The sequence below is a fragment of the Anopheles marshallii genome, chromosome 3 (genome assembly GCF_943734725.1).
Source record: "Anopheles marshallii chromosome 3, idAnoMarsDA_429_01, whole genome shotgun sequence".
NCBI lineage: Eukaryota > Metazoa > Arthropoda > Insecta > Diptera > Culicidae > Anopheles > Anopheles marshallii.
Genome location: NC_071327.1, coordinates 61,100,193 through 61,118,126, shown reverse-complemented (window position 1 = coordinate 61,118,126; position 17,934 = coordinate 61,100,193). Strand labels below are relative to the sequence as shown.

Below are 17,934 nucleotides of genomic sequence, written 5' to 3'. Positions count from 1 at the left end.
GTGGAGGGGCCGCTGCGCTGGAACATCCGCATCGAGGCATGCGTGATACGAAGCGTTTCAAGCCCAAAACATAAAACCCCGCAAATGGTACCAATTCTTATCGGGGACAAAAAAAAAACAGACAAAACTAGCCCACCTGCAGGGCTTGAAGGGCTATAAAACTGTACCACCGATTTGTGCCAATCTCTTTGGGAGCTGATTAGAAATGGTCATTTTTTATGTACGAATAACAGTATATCGTATTACATGCAATTTCCCTTTCACTAAATCTTGCCCCCTTGCACAATACATTCTGGTGCTTGGATGCGTATTAATCTGAGGGAAAGACAGAAACGGACACATTATGTGACTGTCGTCGATAAACAATATAATAAAAAGGGAGCTAAAAACTGACCCCACCAATCGCTGGACAAACTCTATACCGAGCGACCCCGGGAAATTCGGTTTGTGGCGCCACAAACGACCGATTCTGAGATGAGCTTTTCCGCTTATCCCATGCGTGTTACAGCTACGCACACCAAGCGCACCCTTAGGCGCGTCCCGTACAACGCCGTAATCCATTTTACACACAGCGGGGTGTGCAAATAATTGGAAATCTCATTACCACCGAACGGTCGCCCCGACAATGCCGGACCCCGGGAATTAGTTGGACCGCGTATCCCGGGCCTTTACATCCAATTTATCGCACCCATTGCTCCCGGTGGTGCGGTTTGCACTGGGTGGTGGCTTATAACGGTGGAAAATGAAACGATACTTCAAGCGACAAACAGCGTAGCGACAACACATACAAAACCAGCAGATAACCTTCATTACGCATAATGGATTGGAACAGCGTCGGGGGGGTTTTTTTTTTGCGCCTGAGTTCGGTTGTGCCATTTTCTTCCACCATTCATCGGGCACGGGACAGGGAACAGCAGGTGGTTCACGAAATTACGCCCACCTTGAACTGTCATCCTAGGTGACACCTTTTCTTTTTTTTTATTTGCGAAACAGCAAAACCGCGCCACCGATCGTTACCGCCAGATGACGCACCGTTTGACAGCTCGCCCCGAAAAAAAATCCAGGGTGGAAAATGTGTGCTTTTCTTTCCTTCCTCGCACCGCCCCTGGTTGCTCCTCCATTCTCCACCGCCTCCTCACCGTATCTTCTCATCATAATTACACTTCTGACCTCTGTGTGTGTGGTCGATCGGAATGGTATATAAAACAACAAGGACAGCGCAAAACCATCTACTCACGCACCGCTAACGAACCAATCCGAACGGTGGTTCGAGCGTTTAGTTGTTTTTTTTCCCCCCACTCCTATAGTGGTCCTCCTGATTGAGGTCCCATTTGGGTGCAAAATTATTTAAATATAAAGCTCGCCCTGCACCCTTTGGCCTGCGGCAAACCGGGTTTTGCAACGCTCCACCCCGGTTTAGACTCGTTTGATTGTATGCTTTTAACCTTCTGAACTCGCGGGTTTTTGTTCGGTGGGTCCAGTCCAGTCGCTGGGTATTAATTTGGGGTCTCTCTCTCTCTCTGTCCCGGCTCCGCGCTGCTTCCATGTAGTCACGCAAGCATTACGTGAACATTACAAATACTCTGTGGCACGTGTTTCAAAACAGCGATCGTTTCCACACAGTGTTCCGGGAGGAAATCATTACAATGCTATTTCAGCTATTGCAACCATTCCATTCGTGTGCGATGTCCGTATGCGATTGAGAAGCTTTTTTTTTTTGTCGTTGTCGTTACCACAGTTTTCTCAAATAAATAATACTAAAAGCCCCAGCCAGGATATTTAGCTGGCACCCTTGCGCTCGCGCTCTTCCGGTTCCGGGTGGGGACCACTCCCCCGATATACACAAATAAAAACATAGCTTAAGGTGATGCGTGACAGGCAATTATTAATCTCCGATGTCCATTGTCCACAGAAACGGAGAGGGAAAATATTAATTATCACTCACAAAAGGGAACTTGGTGTCCGCCCCATGGTGTCCCATTTCTAGCAGTTCGAAAGTCGCGTTCTTGTCCCTTTCTTATTCCCTGAGTTTGCCACACGGTTCACACTTTATGTCAGTAAGCTTTCCAGAAGGAGGGAGCAGTGGGGGGAGGGGGGTCGCGTTTCCATTTCACGTGTGCACATTCAGTTTTGCAGGGACGCTTGCAAGATCACATCCATATGTATAGCACCGTCACCAGCCACCAGGTAAGTGCCCGGTTTGATTATCCTTCTCTTTTCCTTTTGTTTTTGCTCGTGTAAATCCGTAACACCACCGAAATCCCTAACCGATTGCGGTATAGTATGCTGATATTACGCCACCTGAAACCTTAAGCTGGACGGGCAAAGAGTTCTTCCACTGTGGTTCTGTGTACGCAGCTCTAGCCAAGTCAGCAATGGAGTGTGCAGATCACACAGATGGTTCCGCATAGCCACGATCCCGTGACACCAAGAATAGCCCAATAGAAGGTTTGCATGTTGGCAGATCTATAATCACCGTCAAACGGGCGAACCATCAATCATTCTTTTTCCCAATTTCGGTCTTGGCCCGTCGAGTCTCGTCCAAACGGGCCCAGGTTTATTTCACTCACGTTCTATTGATCGTACCAATATCAGCACGACGATCGCTCGTCGCTCGTAAAGCTATATTCTTCGTCCACCTTTGGGAAGTGACATACAATATTTATTCTAAAGGAGTTAAGTATTCCATCCAATGTACAATTACACTATACGGGGAAGGAAAATGCACTGTAATGTGCTGCTCTGGGTGCGTTTCCACCCTGTGGTGCTTCATTCCTTCGCGAATGATTAAAGCAACAACCATGGGAGTGGGAGTTCTGTTTTCTGTGGATTTTACCCCAACCAACCATGCCACGAGATTCCTCGGGGCTTTGGGGAACGCAAATCATTGGCTCATGAGGACCCAATTCTCACCTGCGTAGTAATCACAGCCTAGCCAAAGACGACGGATAGCCGCGAACAATGATCTCAATGCCAGGGTGCGTATCGATGAGAATAACCCAAAGGAAAGGAACGAAAAAAAATAAATAAACAACCACACACACACACCATTTTGAACACACAAACTATTCCCTACCTGCCAGCGTTCTAGCTTGCCCTAGAACAACTATGCAATACAGTGTCTAATCGAAAGGTGCTAAATTCTCATATTAAATTTTGGCTACTCGCCCTCGAAATGCATGTCCCGTTTGTTTTTCTTTTCCCCCGGCTATCGAATCGAATGTTTCCGATTGGCAAGGGTTGGAAGTATAAAAATCAGCACACCCGTTCGACTCGAGTTACTTCTTCATTGACCTCTGCCCGTCCTGATAAACGAGCAGATCCGTAACAGGCAAGGACCGCAACCTGCCGGCTGGAAGCTAAATTAAAAGTTCCCTTGGAGTGGACACCCGAAAACCGGGGTTGCATCAAAACCGGTCATCCAAGGGGATCGAGACGAACAGTGTGCGATAAGACAATGGTTTGGCTTCCAGTGCACATCCTGCCCCATCCAGGCAGACGGTCCGTTGTACCGGGTCCCCAGCGGTGCCAGGAATAACGAGCGGAGCGGATGGATTAGGGCAGGATGTGCACGCCAGCACCAAGGATTTAATCTTCACTCTCAGTGTGCTCCCACCGGGCACCGAATCTGTGAACGAACTGGAAAACAAATCAAACCAAACCCACCCGCGCTCGGTTCAGGAAAAGTTGTGTTTCACTCGACACTCGTATATATGTATGTGTTCACCGTGTGTTTCACCACCTGCCCTGCTAGTTTGGCAATTCAATTTGATTGGCAATAGATAGGAACTGGCGTTGGGTTATTTTTTTTTTTTCCTCGTTTTGGTAGTGGTCACTCGTCCACAGGGTCCACCCTTTCGACCCCGGTAGTACATGTGAGGAAGTTGTATTCAAAACCAAACCCCCGCTGGACACTGTATTCTATACACCTAAACCCCCCCCCCTCCCCCTCCCCAGCCTCCCACCATCCCCTTTGACGCCCCTTTTTAATCCACTCCGAACCGCTCCCCCTAAATAGCGCTCAGTTCGCTTTAGCAAAGCTCATCTCCAAAGCATCTACAGGACAATGTTTCGGATTTGATTATTGTAAAACACTGCAAACTACTGCAAATGGAAGTTTGCAGAATGAATAGTAAATACGCTACACATTACATCCCAGCATATCAGTGCAGAATATAACCACCAAAAAAAACAACAACCCCATTACCCCCATCGTTATTCGTTTGTTTCGTTTCATTTTCCTCTCACTAGAATAGTGAAACGGTTCGAATCATTCTACACATTTGCTTGATTGCATCCCCGTTAAGCATATCGAAACTCGCTGCCGGTTCTGTTTTCTGATCCTGTTTTGGTTTTCGTTTTCCGCATATAGTCTATAGTTTGGCCATACATATTTCCCGATATCTTTCAACATCTTCTATACAGGCGCTGACACTAGTGGTTTAGCTATAACGCTTGCTGTATTATTGCGTGAAAAAGGCATCACTCGCGTCAGGATCATCATTAGCATCTGTTTAATTGTAGTTTGGGGTTTCCCGCAATCCCGGGGGGAAACTGTTTTTTTGTGGGGTAAGGGGGGTTACTTTATCCACTCGCTTCAAAATCTGCCATCCCATACCATCAACCCAACAGTTCGTTAAGGTTAAGGGCTTGTTTTTAATGATCGTTTTAATTCGTTCCAAAAAACCACACGCAAACGGTGCGGTCACTCCACCAACCATCTATCAAAACAACTCCCCACAAAACACACACTTTCACTAGATACGGGCTTTTTCGGTGTACATAGAAAAAGGAATAGCTCACGTGAGATAGATTGGAGAGCCGAAAGCAAAAAAACCATCATCATTCCGATTCGCTACAGTTTCCCTTTTGGTCACACCCTTTTGGCATTAAAATGTCCGACTATGACCGAAAAAAAACATGCTCATAAAATGACATAAAACGCTAAGAGGATCATAAAAAACGGGAGGGATGGTTTCTTCATTTTTTTGTACCCCATCGTGTCCTGCCAACCTTGGTTCCCATTTCCTCCATCGGATCACGTTCAACACATTTCTCCGACACACGGTTAAAATTTCCAACCGTGGAGGGGGGGTAGGGGTTTTCTCTTCCTCTCCACGTAGCCGTGCAAAGAAACAATACAAAACCGCAACCATATTAACGGATTATTAGTCTTAGTGGCCTATCCTTTTGCTTTGGCGCGCGTAGGAGCGTAGATGCGGTTTCAGTAACGTTTTGCTATAATACCTTATGCCAATGCGTGTTTTATTCTTACATCTTGTTCCATTAACTCTTTAAGCTGCATCTCCCTTTGCATGGGTTTTTCGATACAGCAGATTCGCTAATCATACTTCTATAGTTATACACACATCAGTACGTTACCATCGTTTGTTTTGTTTTTCTTCTCCCCGGTACTAAAAGCGTGCAAAGTAAAAAAGGAATAGTTTCGTTTTAGTTAAGCAATGCCCAATCATAAGGCACAGAAATGTCGCTATTTTTACGTCCCAAAATGTTGATTCCGTTGTTTTAAGATATATATATTTTGTTTTATAAAAACTCTCTTAAATAGATTAAATAGAATTTGAATATTAGACAGCAAACATTCAAAATGCACTTAGCTTTTCTTTTTCAGTATTTGTTATACTTATTTACCTTTTAGCCCTTTTAGGATTTGTTTCCAATTACTTGATCATGAGAAAAATTACTTGATACTCAGACAACTAGATTTTCCATTATTTTTAATGCCGATATTGTTCGCGTATAAATTGTTTATTTATGAGACGAAATTCCCCAACTGTCAAAGATCAGCAAAGAAAAACTCCCAATTAAAAATTGTCTAGGTTCGCAATAGGATCACGATCGTCCAACCACCCAAAAAACACTAGCAAAATAATACTGCATGTCGCATTTAGGCCTTAGCGGGAAAACGTTTTATTTAAGTACCTACACACTACAAACACACATTTTGGCTGGTTTTATTAAAGCTTCATTGTTTGTTTCACTTGGCAGAATATGGAACGTTTTGCAAAGGCAGTAGGCAGTCCTCTGTTTGTACACATTCCAAGCCGATTGAAACGATTTTTGTTTTTGTTTTGAGTAAAACAAACCACTTTGCAACAATTTTTTTTTGTTCGTTTTTATCATACTGAGACGATTTGCCTCATTTTTGTAATACATAAATTAAATCAGCTTAATTTGTTGGCTGGTTTTTACTTGAACAGTCAACTTTCAGCATATACTTGATTTAGTTTTCACTGTAAATGCAGTTGCGAAGTGTTGTTTTTGTTCTTAAGTCGTCTCTTAAATTGTTCTATTTTGTTTCTTGTTTTTAAATTATGAAAATGTTAGGCACAATAAACTATCCAAATGTTCCGTATAAAACAACTCGTTTGGTACTAGTAGCATCATCATGTAGTTCCTAGTGACCCAATGGTACAATTATTTTGCTGGCTTTTATTTTCCTTCTCTCTTCAGCAGCTTTCAACAAAATTACGAACTCGAGTTCGTCTAAATCAATCGTTTTTCTTCACCATATTCTAGACAGCAAGTTTTGCGTTACTCATAACTATACTGACGTTTTGGTACATCTGTTAACTGTTTTCGTTCGATTGCCGAGATTCGTTCACTACTACTACTACTACTACTACTACTACTACTACTACCACTACCATAGTTCTTCTTTCCACATCTACAAGCTACGTTGCTTGTCTGTTAGTTATTATTTTTTGTTTAACACCAATAAAAATCTCTTGTAAAGAATGGCTTTTAAGTAAAATCACTGATTTTTTTTTCTCTCCGTTTAACCCGTTTTGCGATTATAGAATGCTGTCTTGCATAGCATCTTTCATAACAACTTTAGCTATCACTTTGTATGCTCTATTTACACTTCACCTTGTCTCGTACATTACTGTTACGCTTCGTTACGATTTGATAGCTTCTAGACTTTGCTGTTTTGCTAACTTTGTTTGATACTTTTTTCATTTCTTACATTTTTCTCCTATCTAATTCATACACTTATGATATACACTTACTGATCAGCCCTTCAATGCAGTTACTATTTTTTTGTGTGTTTTGTTACGTGGTTTGATACTTAACAAATGATTCTCTCTTTTTCTCTCTGAATGTCGACTAATAACTTGGCTTTATTATTTCTCAAACCTCATCATCCTATCATCATCATCATCATCATCTACATGTTCTACCATCATCATTTACCCATTGTGCGTTTATAATCATCTATCAAACCATCATCAACCATCATCTTCACCCAAACCACCATTCGTGCACCTTCTCACCAACTATATATGAATAAAAACAACTAAATAATTCTTACCTACTCTTTAAGCAAAGAATCAAAGCAAAAATACTAATCGAAACATTGTCTGTAACCAAATACCTTCTTCTTTTCTGTTTTTTTTTTAATTATAGGAAATTATTCACGTTTAGCATGTGAAATACAGTTTGTACGTTCGATGGGTTATTATCTCATTCAAATTTATATACCATCCGGATTAATTGTAATCATATCGTGGGTATCATTTTGGCTAAATAGAAATGCTACACCAGCACGTGTTGCATTAGGTGTAACTACTGTCTTGACAATGACAACACTGATGTCGTCAACGAATGCTGCCTTACCGAAAATATCTTATGTAAAATCGATTGACGTATATTTAGGCACATGCTTCGTCATGGTATTTGCCAGTCTGCTGGGTATATAAAACTACTTTTTCTTAACCTTTTTGTATACATATTATGCTCTAAGTAATCCGTTGTCACTGTTTGTTTAACTGTTAGTTTCGTTGTTTGTTCCGTTACTACGTGCGTTACTACGGATTCTGTTTACCGTTTTTCTTTTTTTGTGCTTTGGTTTTTCTGTACCTTTATTATCTTCTACCGACACCTACTTCCCACTCTACCATGTCTTTTTACAGAACCCTTCTGTCACTAACTTATCGCTATCGCTTTTATCGAATGTCTGTTTATGGAAACGTTCTAAACAGAACACTTTTTTTTAATGTTCATTTTGTACTATGTATTGGTGTGTTTGTTTGAAACAAGTTTTTTTCTTTGTTTTCTTTTCTATAGTATTGTTTTAACTTTAGTTTTAAAATACTGTAGCCGATTTATAAGTATTTGTTTTACATTTCTCACTCTTTGGTTTGTTCTTTTATCTTACTTTGCTCAGTTTGGTTTCAGTTATAATTATTGCTTTATTTATTTTATTTTATTTATTGTTTGTTTCCATTATTTTCTTTAATTGTGTCCCACTACCTTCCAATTCTATCTCTCTTTTTTTCACTACCCTCACACTACAACACACTGCGCCATGTTTGTAAACGCACACTCTTATACCGAACCCAGCATCGACTGCTCTCGATTAACTGGCGCGTTAATGCGCGTCGCACTGAATACCAATCAACCCCAAAACAAACCAGTGGGAAGAGAAATTTTCACTTTTCATCAAAGCTGCACACGACTCTGATAGTGGTTGGATCGGTGACCCCCATGGGTCACCTCCCTGACCGATCGTGCGAATGCGCCGGATCGAAAGTCTACATCCACCACCAGTATCAGCGCCGTACGAGAGCTTTTATGTAGGGAATGAACAAACCGCCCAAAAGGCAAGCGGAAGCAACCGGCTACTGCCCCTCGAAACGGGAGATGAAAAGTGAAAAATTCTACTCACCCTGCGGAGCACACGTGAGCTGTAGGGAAACACTTAGCATTGTGTACATGTATTTCTGTAAAGAGAGCATCCATTTTCCGTTTGCTGACAGTTTGTCTGGTCGAAGGCGCGGGTTTTTTTGGGTCTGCTGTACACTGCCAGACAGAAACGATTTGAATGTTTGTAAAAAAAGTGTTTAGAAAATTCACCATTTGTTGATTTTCACTCATTGGTAGTGTAATACAGATAGAAACATTTTGAAAAAGCGATTGTCTACAGCAGTAAGCAGACAATAAGGATGACTGTTCTAAAGGATCTCTGATGTCATCTGAATGGATGACTGTTTTACATGATGATCTCAAGCCAGCTCATGACGATTGCGTGAGCTAGCACCCCCCGTCACGTTCTTTCCAACTGTCCCTCTGCCTATCTCTACGAATTTTTTTACCAACTTACAAACTACAAGTGCAAAAGCTTTTGTCGCATTGCCTTCACCCTTTGTTCTGTCGCACACGTGTTATAACGCTATCGCAGTCACGCAACACCGCACCTTCCAATCTCACCTCAAAACACGTTGAGATGGGTGTTGTGTTGTGTACCGTGGTGAAACAATTGTAAAAGCTTTTGAGTTTCCCATGCGCCTCAGACAACTAAATTCGATAAATTCATCTCTTTAAAACAAGTGAACCCGTCAAACGACATGGTGATCGACAACTAAACGGAACGGGTTTGTCGGCCGGGGTTCATGCCAAAAGTGCGAGCACCCGTCAAATAGTTAAGTTTTTGCTATCAAGTAACATTTCCATTCACATTCGCTCACCTCAATCAATTTGCTTAACAAATGCGCGCATGCTTCACAGCGAGTCGAGTCCCGTGGACTTGCACCAGTATGGTTCAATGTTCGGGTACTGAAATTAATTAACCTATTGTAATCGGATGAATTTATTGAATACAATCAAAGCTACTGCCAGCAGCAAGAGGGTGGCAATATACGGTACGGCCCTGCACATATTGTCCCTCCCTGTGTTGCTACTACGCTCACACAGAAACAGAAGGACATCGAAGTGGCGTGCCAGCACCAAACCAATGGCTCCCTAATTTGCACCCATTGACTCATTCCTCAATTGCTATCCGCGGTCATCCTCACGGAAACAAACATGTTTTGTCCGTTTTTCACTCACACACGCACACACCAACCCTTGGCAAATCCGGATCTACCCGTTGCCACGGAACGAAACATACCATTCTGGCGCTTACAACTTACGCTTTTCCCGAAGCAAGCCAAATCAAACTAGCAGCAAAATTCCACACAATCCACGATAGCAGACTCGAAACGGAGATCGCTCTCTCCGGCCAATCCTGTGCACAAGACCAATATCGTAGCGAAGAGTGTGTAAAGAGCCTTCGAAACAACAGCAAAAAAAAAATACCTCAAATGTAACATAATGGCACGTGGTGGTGACAAATAGCGTTACTTTTAGTTAATTTGATGAATTTATCGAATTTTCTCACCCGTTCTCATCTCATGCATCGCGGCTCATTATTCCCAACTCCACGATTCGCACATCACCACACACAGGCACACACTTTATATAGTGTGAAAATCAACAGAAAATTAAAATCAAAAAAACCTTTCGCACTCATTAGCAAAAAAACTATATGTAAAGGGAAAGCTTTCAAGGCGTAGAGCATGCATAGGGTTGCTCTTATTTCTCGCTCTAAATAAAAAGAGATAGGAAATCTCCAACCACCCCCGTAGGAGAAGCCAAACCTAAGCATGCACCATTGCCGTGAGAGTGAGCGTTTCCTCACCTTGATCATCTCATCCCATCTCACCCCTCACGTCTCGTGTCGTTCTTGAACTGTACCTCACTAATAGCGGGTTCAGGTTCGTCGCTTCCTCACCACTCATATCTCACGTAGGGACGTGATTGGATCACCGTGTTTTTTTTTTCGTGTTGTTGATGTGTCTATTTTTTCTTTCGTTTGTTAATTTCCGGCTAGTTCTAGCTCTCCACCCCACGTACAAACACTAGCTACCGTCCTCACACGATTGTGGGGGGCGGGGACACGGCGCGTCGGATTGAAGGATTTTCCCGCCGCTGCGACAAAGCTGCCGTACATACATCACACCGCGTGCTACGCGATCTCTAACTTTCCCATGTGCACGCGCGTGTCTGTGTGTGTGTGTGTGTGTAGAGAGAGTTTTTTGTGTGCTCTGCCTTTCAACACAGCAAATGGTTTTCCAGTGTGCAACAAAACACAGTCTCACGTGTACATCTCCGCGTCTCTTCCAGCAAAACTTAACTGGCCTTTTTAAATGCTGTTACTCGTGTTGTCAAGTATAGAATCTTTCAGTTCACAATTTCTGCCTTTCCGTTCGTTACTGTTTGTTTGTACATCGTTTTTTTCTTTCTTCCGTTTCTCTTTGTGTTTTGTTTGTGTGTTTTTTTTTTCTGTTTTTGATTTGTTTTCTGTTTGTTTGTGGTCGAATATTTGCCTTCAGTTGCTCAATACTTCTAAACACTTGTGATGCTTTTCGTACTTTTCGTCGTGACAATGTTAATGTCTAGAGCTGTATAGTCGAGCTGCACCACTGCTCCACTGTCTTGCGTACTGATATCGCTTCTCTTTCTTCCCAACAAACTGCGCGTCCGGCGCGGTTCCTCCATCACCGTTCCATTCGTGCCCCAGAATACGCCACGGTCGGTTACATGGCTAAGCGGATACAGATGCGCAAGCAGCGCTTCATGGCAATACAGAAAATAGCGGAACAGAAGAAGCAGCAGGCGGCGGACGCCAACCATCCACCGCCACCGCCACCGGTGGCGAGCGATCACAGCCATGGCCATGGTCACGGCCACAGCCACACGCATCAGCACACGCCAAAGCAGCAGATGGGTAGCCGGAGCGGCACGATGCAGAATGTGCCACCGAACATGGGTTCGCGCGGCTGCTCCATCGTCGGTCCACTGTTCCAGGAGGTACGGTTCAAGGTGCACGACCCGAAAGCCCACTCGAAAGGTGGCACGCTCGAGAACACGATCAATGGTGGCCGCGGTGGGGGACAGCCCGGTGGGGGCGGTGGCGGTGGTCCACCCGGTGGGCCACCGGGCGGTGGTGGTGGCGGACCGGATGAGGAATCGGCAGCACCCCAGCATCTGATACACCCCGGCAAGGTAAGTGTAGCGGATGCATGCGACGCCCGTACCAAAACTTCCCAAATTCATACCGGATGTCTGTGTCTTTCTCGCACAGGATATCAACAAGCTGCTCGGCATCACGCCGTCAGACATCGACAAGTACTCGCGCATCGTGTTCCCGGTGTGCTTCGTCTGCTTCAATCTCATGTACTGGATCATCTACCTGCATGTCAGCGACGTCGTGGCCGACGATCTGGTGCTGCTGGGCGAGGAGAAATAAATCCGTTCCGTGATACAGCGACACCAGTGCCGCCTTCCAGCAGGACCGCAGGACACCCAGCCCACAGGTTTTGTTGGAAGGGGAACGACGCAGCACTCGGTACCGGCGCCAGCGACGCATCCAAACGCTCCTAACCTTTTACCACGAAACGATCCACGTGTGGCGATCGTAATATCGCCACAATGATCATGCATAGGGCAGGGCATCATAGGTTAGGCAGGATGTGGATAGGAAAGGGCCGACGTACCACACCCGTCACACAGATAGACAGTGAGAGAAAGAGAGAGATATAGAGAAAGTAAATTAGAAAAAACACACAGCTCATTCGATTCCCAACTCTCATCCCCCCCCCCCCCCACCCCCTTCCCCCTCCCCTGGTCCCGGTTGCTCCTCACCTGCACATTCCGGACGAATTCCTGTCAAGGACTTCCCACATTCCCCCGTTAGACACATCCGCCTGCCCATTTGTACCTATTTACTGCTTTGGTTCGATTTTTATACTTATACACCAATGGAGATGGAAACGGAAGAATTAAACATTAATTAAAAAACAAAGCAACAAAAAAAAAACGCGTCGTGAAATTAAACCGTAGTCACCAAGAAACAGGCAGTGCCAGCGATGAATTGACAGCTAACACACACGTCAGGCCACACGTGTGGACGTACACCAGCTGCGGGGCGACAGGATTTGATAAATATACAAACACACACCCACACACACACACACACACACACACATACAAACACATTATAACAGTGGAGAAGGTTCGAAATGTATCAAAATCGCGTGGAGTCGGACACTCGAAGGGCAAAAGTTTAATGCATTAAATAGCGCTAAGGAAGCCCCGGCCCCGGATGCGGGGGTTCAGCGCGTTAGAGGCGCAACACAAGTATTAATTAAATGGGCCAGAAGAGAAGCAAAGCTAAACACAAACCCTAGATTTTATCGTTCAACTAGAGAGATACCAAGTCCACATTGAATGGCTAACGAATACCACACCGTAAACTAGCGAAATGCAAAACTTATCTAACAAATACACAAACACACACACACGAACACACACGAACACACACTCAACCTCCCCTAAAATGAGAGACAAGCGCGAAGCATCGACACTCAATTATGGAAGACATCTTGCACGCGGTAAAGCAAAAAAGCTCTCCCAAAGAAAAATCAACAAAAAACAGCGCCAGGCGAAGGATAGTCGAAAAACCGGAAGACTTCGTGTCTTAGTAGTCTCTCACTGGAGCGAAAGCTCGGCTATTCCAATGCAAGTTCCGCGACAGCGATGGTTAGTAAAGGGTGATCAGTTGATCAGATCAGCAATCTTAACAGCAAGCGTAGGAGATACAGTTGTCCCTGTCCAACAAGTATTCCAATTTATCTTCCCGTCTCTTACTCTCTCCCTCTGGACACATCTTGGTTTCCTAGTATCACCGACACTTTCGGATTCCGAAGTTCCCGGAGGTATTTTTTTCCTATCGAACCCATCTTGGAAAGCAAATATCTGCCAACACACTCCTTCTATCTGTCTGGTTCTTGCACACCCACACACACACACACACACACACATCACCTCACTTCTCGACCTCACGTGTTGGTTGGAGATGGATTATCTTGTGCACAACCGCCTCAACCCACTCCCGACACAGCACCTCCCGCAAAACACACGGCACCATCACTAGTTACCCCACCATTTTGTCCAGAGCAAATGAACAGCGAACGCACGGGTACACGGGTGAATTTGCTCACGCCACGGTGCGCCCCTCCCCATTTTTAAATGCACTTACTTAACACTACTAATTACTACTACTAATTACTACTAGTAATACTAACTACTACCGCTACGAAAACCAAACTAACTACTACTACTCCCATCACCCGTCATTGCAATCACCATTTTATTATCGGTGCTCAACATGGGTTTTGGAAAACAAAGGTTTTCAACTCCTTCGTTAACTTTGTTTGATGGACTTTGTTATGTTTTCGCGATTAATTTTCCACCCCCTCATCCCTTGGGGTGGCCAGACACGGTGGGTCGAAAGGCTCTGATTTGTGTTTGACTTTTGGATGTGTGCACGTAGGTGATAGACATATGACAAGAGCACGGTGAGTAATCGCAAACATCGGGTAGATATTGACGCTATTAACTGTCAAAGGTATATGCACCTTTTTCGTTAAAATGTGCCATTTTTGCTCACCCCGCACCCTCCCACATTCTCCCCCTGAAGGTGTTCAAAGGATCGTCCGAGTTGCTACTGTTCCGTACAACAATACTCTGACACACATAAAAACGCACACACAAAATCCCACATCTGTTGGAACACGGACGATCGTGTGTCCCACTGTCCCCGAACGGGGACCGAGTAATGCTTCCAGAGTAAAAGAATCTCACACGAAGAAAGGGGAGATTTATTTGAAGGTTTAAAAAATATCCGCACGAGTACACAACGGAACCGAAACCGATGAACCAGCACGTGAACCATGCGAATCTTTATGCCAAATTATGTGACCAGCTAGCAGTTAAATCGACCTTGCGATAACGCCTCTTAAGTGTACCATTAAACCAACACCCCTCCACCCTCCCCCCAACCCCAGCGTTCTTGACTGGCTTTCCAGCCACGGAAAAAACCACCCTTATGCTGGCTACGACATCTACGGCATGTTTAGTTCAGAGCTACCCGTTTTCTTTTTTCACCATCGCTAGATCATGTGAAGATCCTCGACCATCATGATCGATAGTGAGTGGTCGGGTTGTCGGTTTATATAGGATAAGTTGTTTCGATAGCGCAAGCGAGAGCATCAGTACACTAGCGGAAGCATACGGGAATCACTCATTACTGCGGCACACACACACCTAGCCATACACACATACGCCGATCGACATCATCGACCCTCCTATCTCTCTCTCTCTCTCTTTCCATGCATACAACACAACAAAACGACAAGTAGAGTTCAAAATCAAACACACACACACACATACATACAAAAACATGGTTAAGAGCAAGCAAAAAAAGGAAAACTCGTGATTACAAAAGTTGTTGTTTCCGAAATTTTATAGTTATTCTATCTCCTATAGGGGTTTGTTAGAGCGAAAACGTACGCAAGAATGCGAAATAAAACAACAAAAAAACACAAAAGCAAGAAGAGCAACCAAAAAAAAACAAACAAACAAACATGCGAAGAAAAAACGAAGGGAAAATGAAAAACTCTAATTAACTAATTAAATACATACGTAGACATTGACTATTCGGCACCGATACCAATTCACTTAACCGTTCAACAACAAAACAAAATGGGAGGAAAGGATATTTTGGAAAGGTTTTGCGCGCGCAAAGGAAAACCCGGAAAACATGGAATCTTACACGTACACGCACGCGAAGAAAAACACATACACTAACACACTCCTTCCATATACAAACACACACACAGAGGAAATGTATTACTAGTGCTTTGGTTTTGGCCTGATTGAGAGCGATAGCGGGACACGAAATTTACTAATCGCATGCCACGCATTACTACATTACTTGCTCTTGAATGCGTAGATGATAACAAAAGAAACAAAACAAAATAAACAAACAAACAAACAAACACAAAACACACACACACATACAGACGGAAACCAAAATGCGCAAAAAAATGATACACATTTATACACACATTAGTAAGAAAACTCGTTGTAACCAAAGTATTGCAAAGTAAACAAAACAAGAAAGTCAAACAAACAAGCAAACAAACAAACAAAAAAAAACGTAACTGCAACAAAAAAAAACTGTCAGATTGATTGGAAAAGGAAAATAGATTGTTTTTTTCATACTAAAGCTAAATCATTCCGTTGTTCGTTGTTTTCACTGATCATCTGAAAAAAAAACAAAATGGCGCATTGTGTGCGGAGGGTTTGAGAGAACAATACCGCCCAAAATGAAGGTAGCGCTTTGGCGTTTTGTTGCTTTCACAGCACCACTTTGGGGATGGGGTGTTTAACCTTATATACATATATCACCTTGTACAGGGAGAGTAATTTCCAGGGCCTGTTGGAGGTTTTTCATGTTCTGTTATTGTATCTTTTGCTTTGGTTTGTTATTATAATGCGCACACAATTACACCCGTTCTCGGTTCCCCAAGACGCTCGGCACCGTCACTCGACTTTAATAACGCTCTATCCTATACACATTGCACAGCATCCCAGGGTGATAAACTTTTTTCCCCCCCATAATATCATCCCTAGCCACCAGCACCACCATCGCACACAAACACACATTAGTTGGGCCACTATTTTTGCACCGCAACACAACACGACGGAAGCACACAGGTGTGGCGCACACAAAGAACAAACGTAATGCCAAGCAAAATTGCACCGCCAACTTTTCTCCCACTTCGTAAGCGTAAGCCCGACACCCCAACCCAATGCAATGAACAAGACAATGTGCAAATTAAAGTAGGCATAAGAAACCCGTAACTCTAGACGTTTAGATGAATAAATACGGTACGGGTGGGGGGTGATATGTGCGAATGTGAGTAGGCATGAGTAAATTTAATGATATCTTATCGATAAAAACAAAAAAAAAAACAAACTATGTTCCAGAACTTCCACTCCACGAAAAGAAGGCATGAAGGCGTAAAGTTCCAACAAAACAAGCAAAATAAAACGAGGAAAGGAACATTGAACTACACTAAAGCCTCCTCCTCGAGAAGGGGTAAGATAAGCATAGGTATGTTCTGCAAAGCACTAAAATCATTGGTAGAATTCAATGCAATTTCTCTTAGCAGAATCGACACTTCCAAACAGTGAAACACTTCGATACGCACACGCGACACACCTTACGTTTAGCCGGACACACAGAAGGAAAGACATACGGGCGAATAATACGACGCACTCGAACGAGTATTTAAAATTCTAAATTTATATTATAACAAAACGCGTAATGTTGAGGCATCACAAAACATGAGAGGGAAGGTACAGAAGGAAAACAAAAACACAGCCGCCCCCCAAGTTAAAGCGTAGTGAACATAAAACACTTAAGCAAGCAAAACAACCAAAAAACCCAGTTACTATTTCTCCGTAGAAAAAAATGTTGAAACGTGTTGTAAAACATTCGCCGGTACGTTCGGTTACTGAACCTGTAAAATGCGTAGACGTTCGCTAACTACTGACGCCTTTGCCCAATGAACACTTTGTGTTTGCACACTGCACACACTTCTACCGTACGGTTATTTGTCGTATTTTTTTTTTATTTATCCGCCAAGATGTCGAGGTGGTCAGGACTTAAACACTAAACAACATTCGGGCTCTTGTCTGCCGGCTTGTATGTAGGGGGCCCTTTACTGTAGTTGCACAACCCAAAACTGCATTCAATTCAGCGCAATGCCGCGCGAAACAAATGGGCAAACTATAAATGGAAACAAATAGGACTTATTAATTGAAGCAACAAAACAAAGCACGTCACGGGGTAAACGACGTGCAGTAGCAGTGTAAGCAGTGGAAGAAAATAACGTATTACCGTAAACAACAACAAAAAACAAACAAACATAACTAGGTGAACGGGATGTTTACTCGTCAAATATCTGTAGATTATGTGTCTTTTTCACACGGTGGGGTTCGTATGGGATGAATACTTTTCAAACCGGAAACCCTGAAAGAACTGCTCAATTACATTAGCGTATGTGGCGATGTCTGGTAAGAATAAGGTACGGGCATTATGTTACAAACATAAAATGGGGAATATAAATGTCTTCATTCCTGTACGTAAGAAAGGCGCGAAACAAGTAGTAAAATTTATGACAAAAAAAACACAACTATGTTACGGATGGTTTGTGGTTAGTAACAAAACATATGTAGCAA

The 17,934-nt window shown here is 43.4% G+C and overlaps 1 protein-coding gene across 2 annotated transcripts in view; it reads left to right on the top strand.

The window, feature by feature from the left end:
- LOC128715611 (gamma-aminobutyric acid receptor subunit beta) overlaps window positions 1–12,106 on the top strand; it is a 61,266-nt gene extending 49,160 nt beyond the window's left edge. For both annotated transcript variants that reach the window (XM_053810519.1, XM_053810521.1), the window contains 3 exons: window positions 7,429–7,713; window positions 11,363–11,856; window positions 11,927–12,106. In XM_053810519.1, the coding sequence (XP_053666494.1) occupies window positions 7,429–7,713; window positions 11,363–11,856; window positions 11,927–12,091 (944 nt within the window). In that variant the 3' untranslated portion in view covers window positions 12,092–12,106. The remainder of the gene's footprint in view (window positions 1–7,428; window positions 7,714–11,362; window positions 11,857–11,926) is intronic.
- The last annotated feature ends 5,828 nt before the right edge of the window (window positions 12,107–17,934 follow it).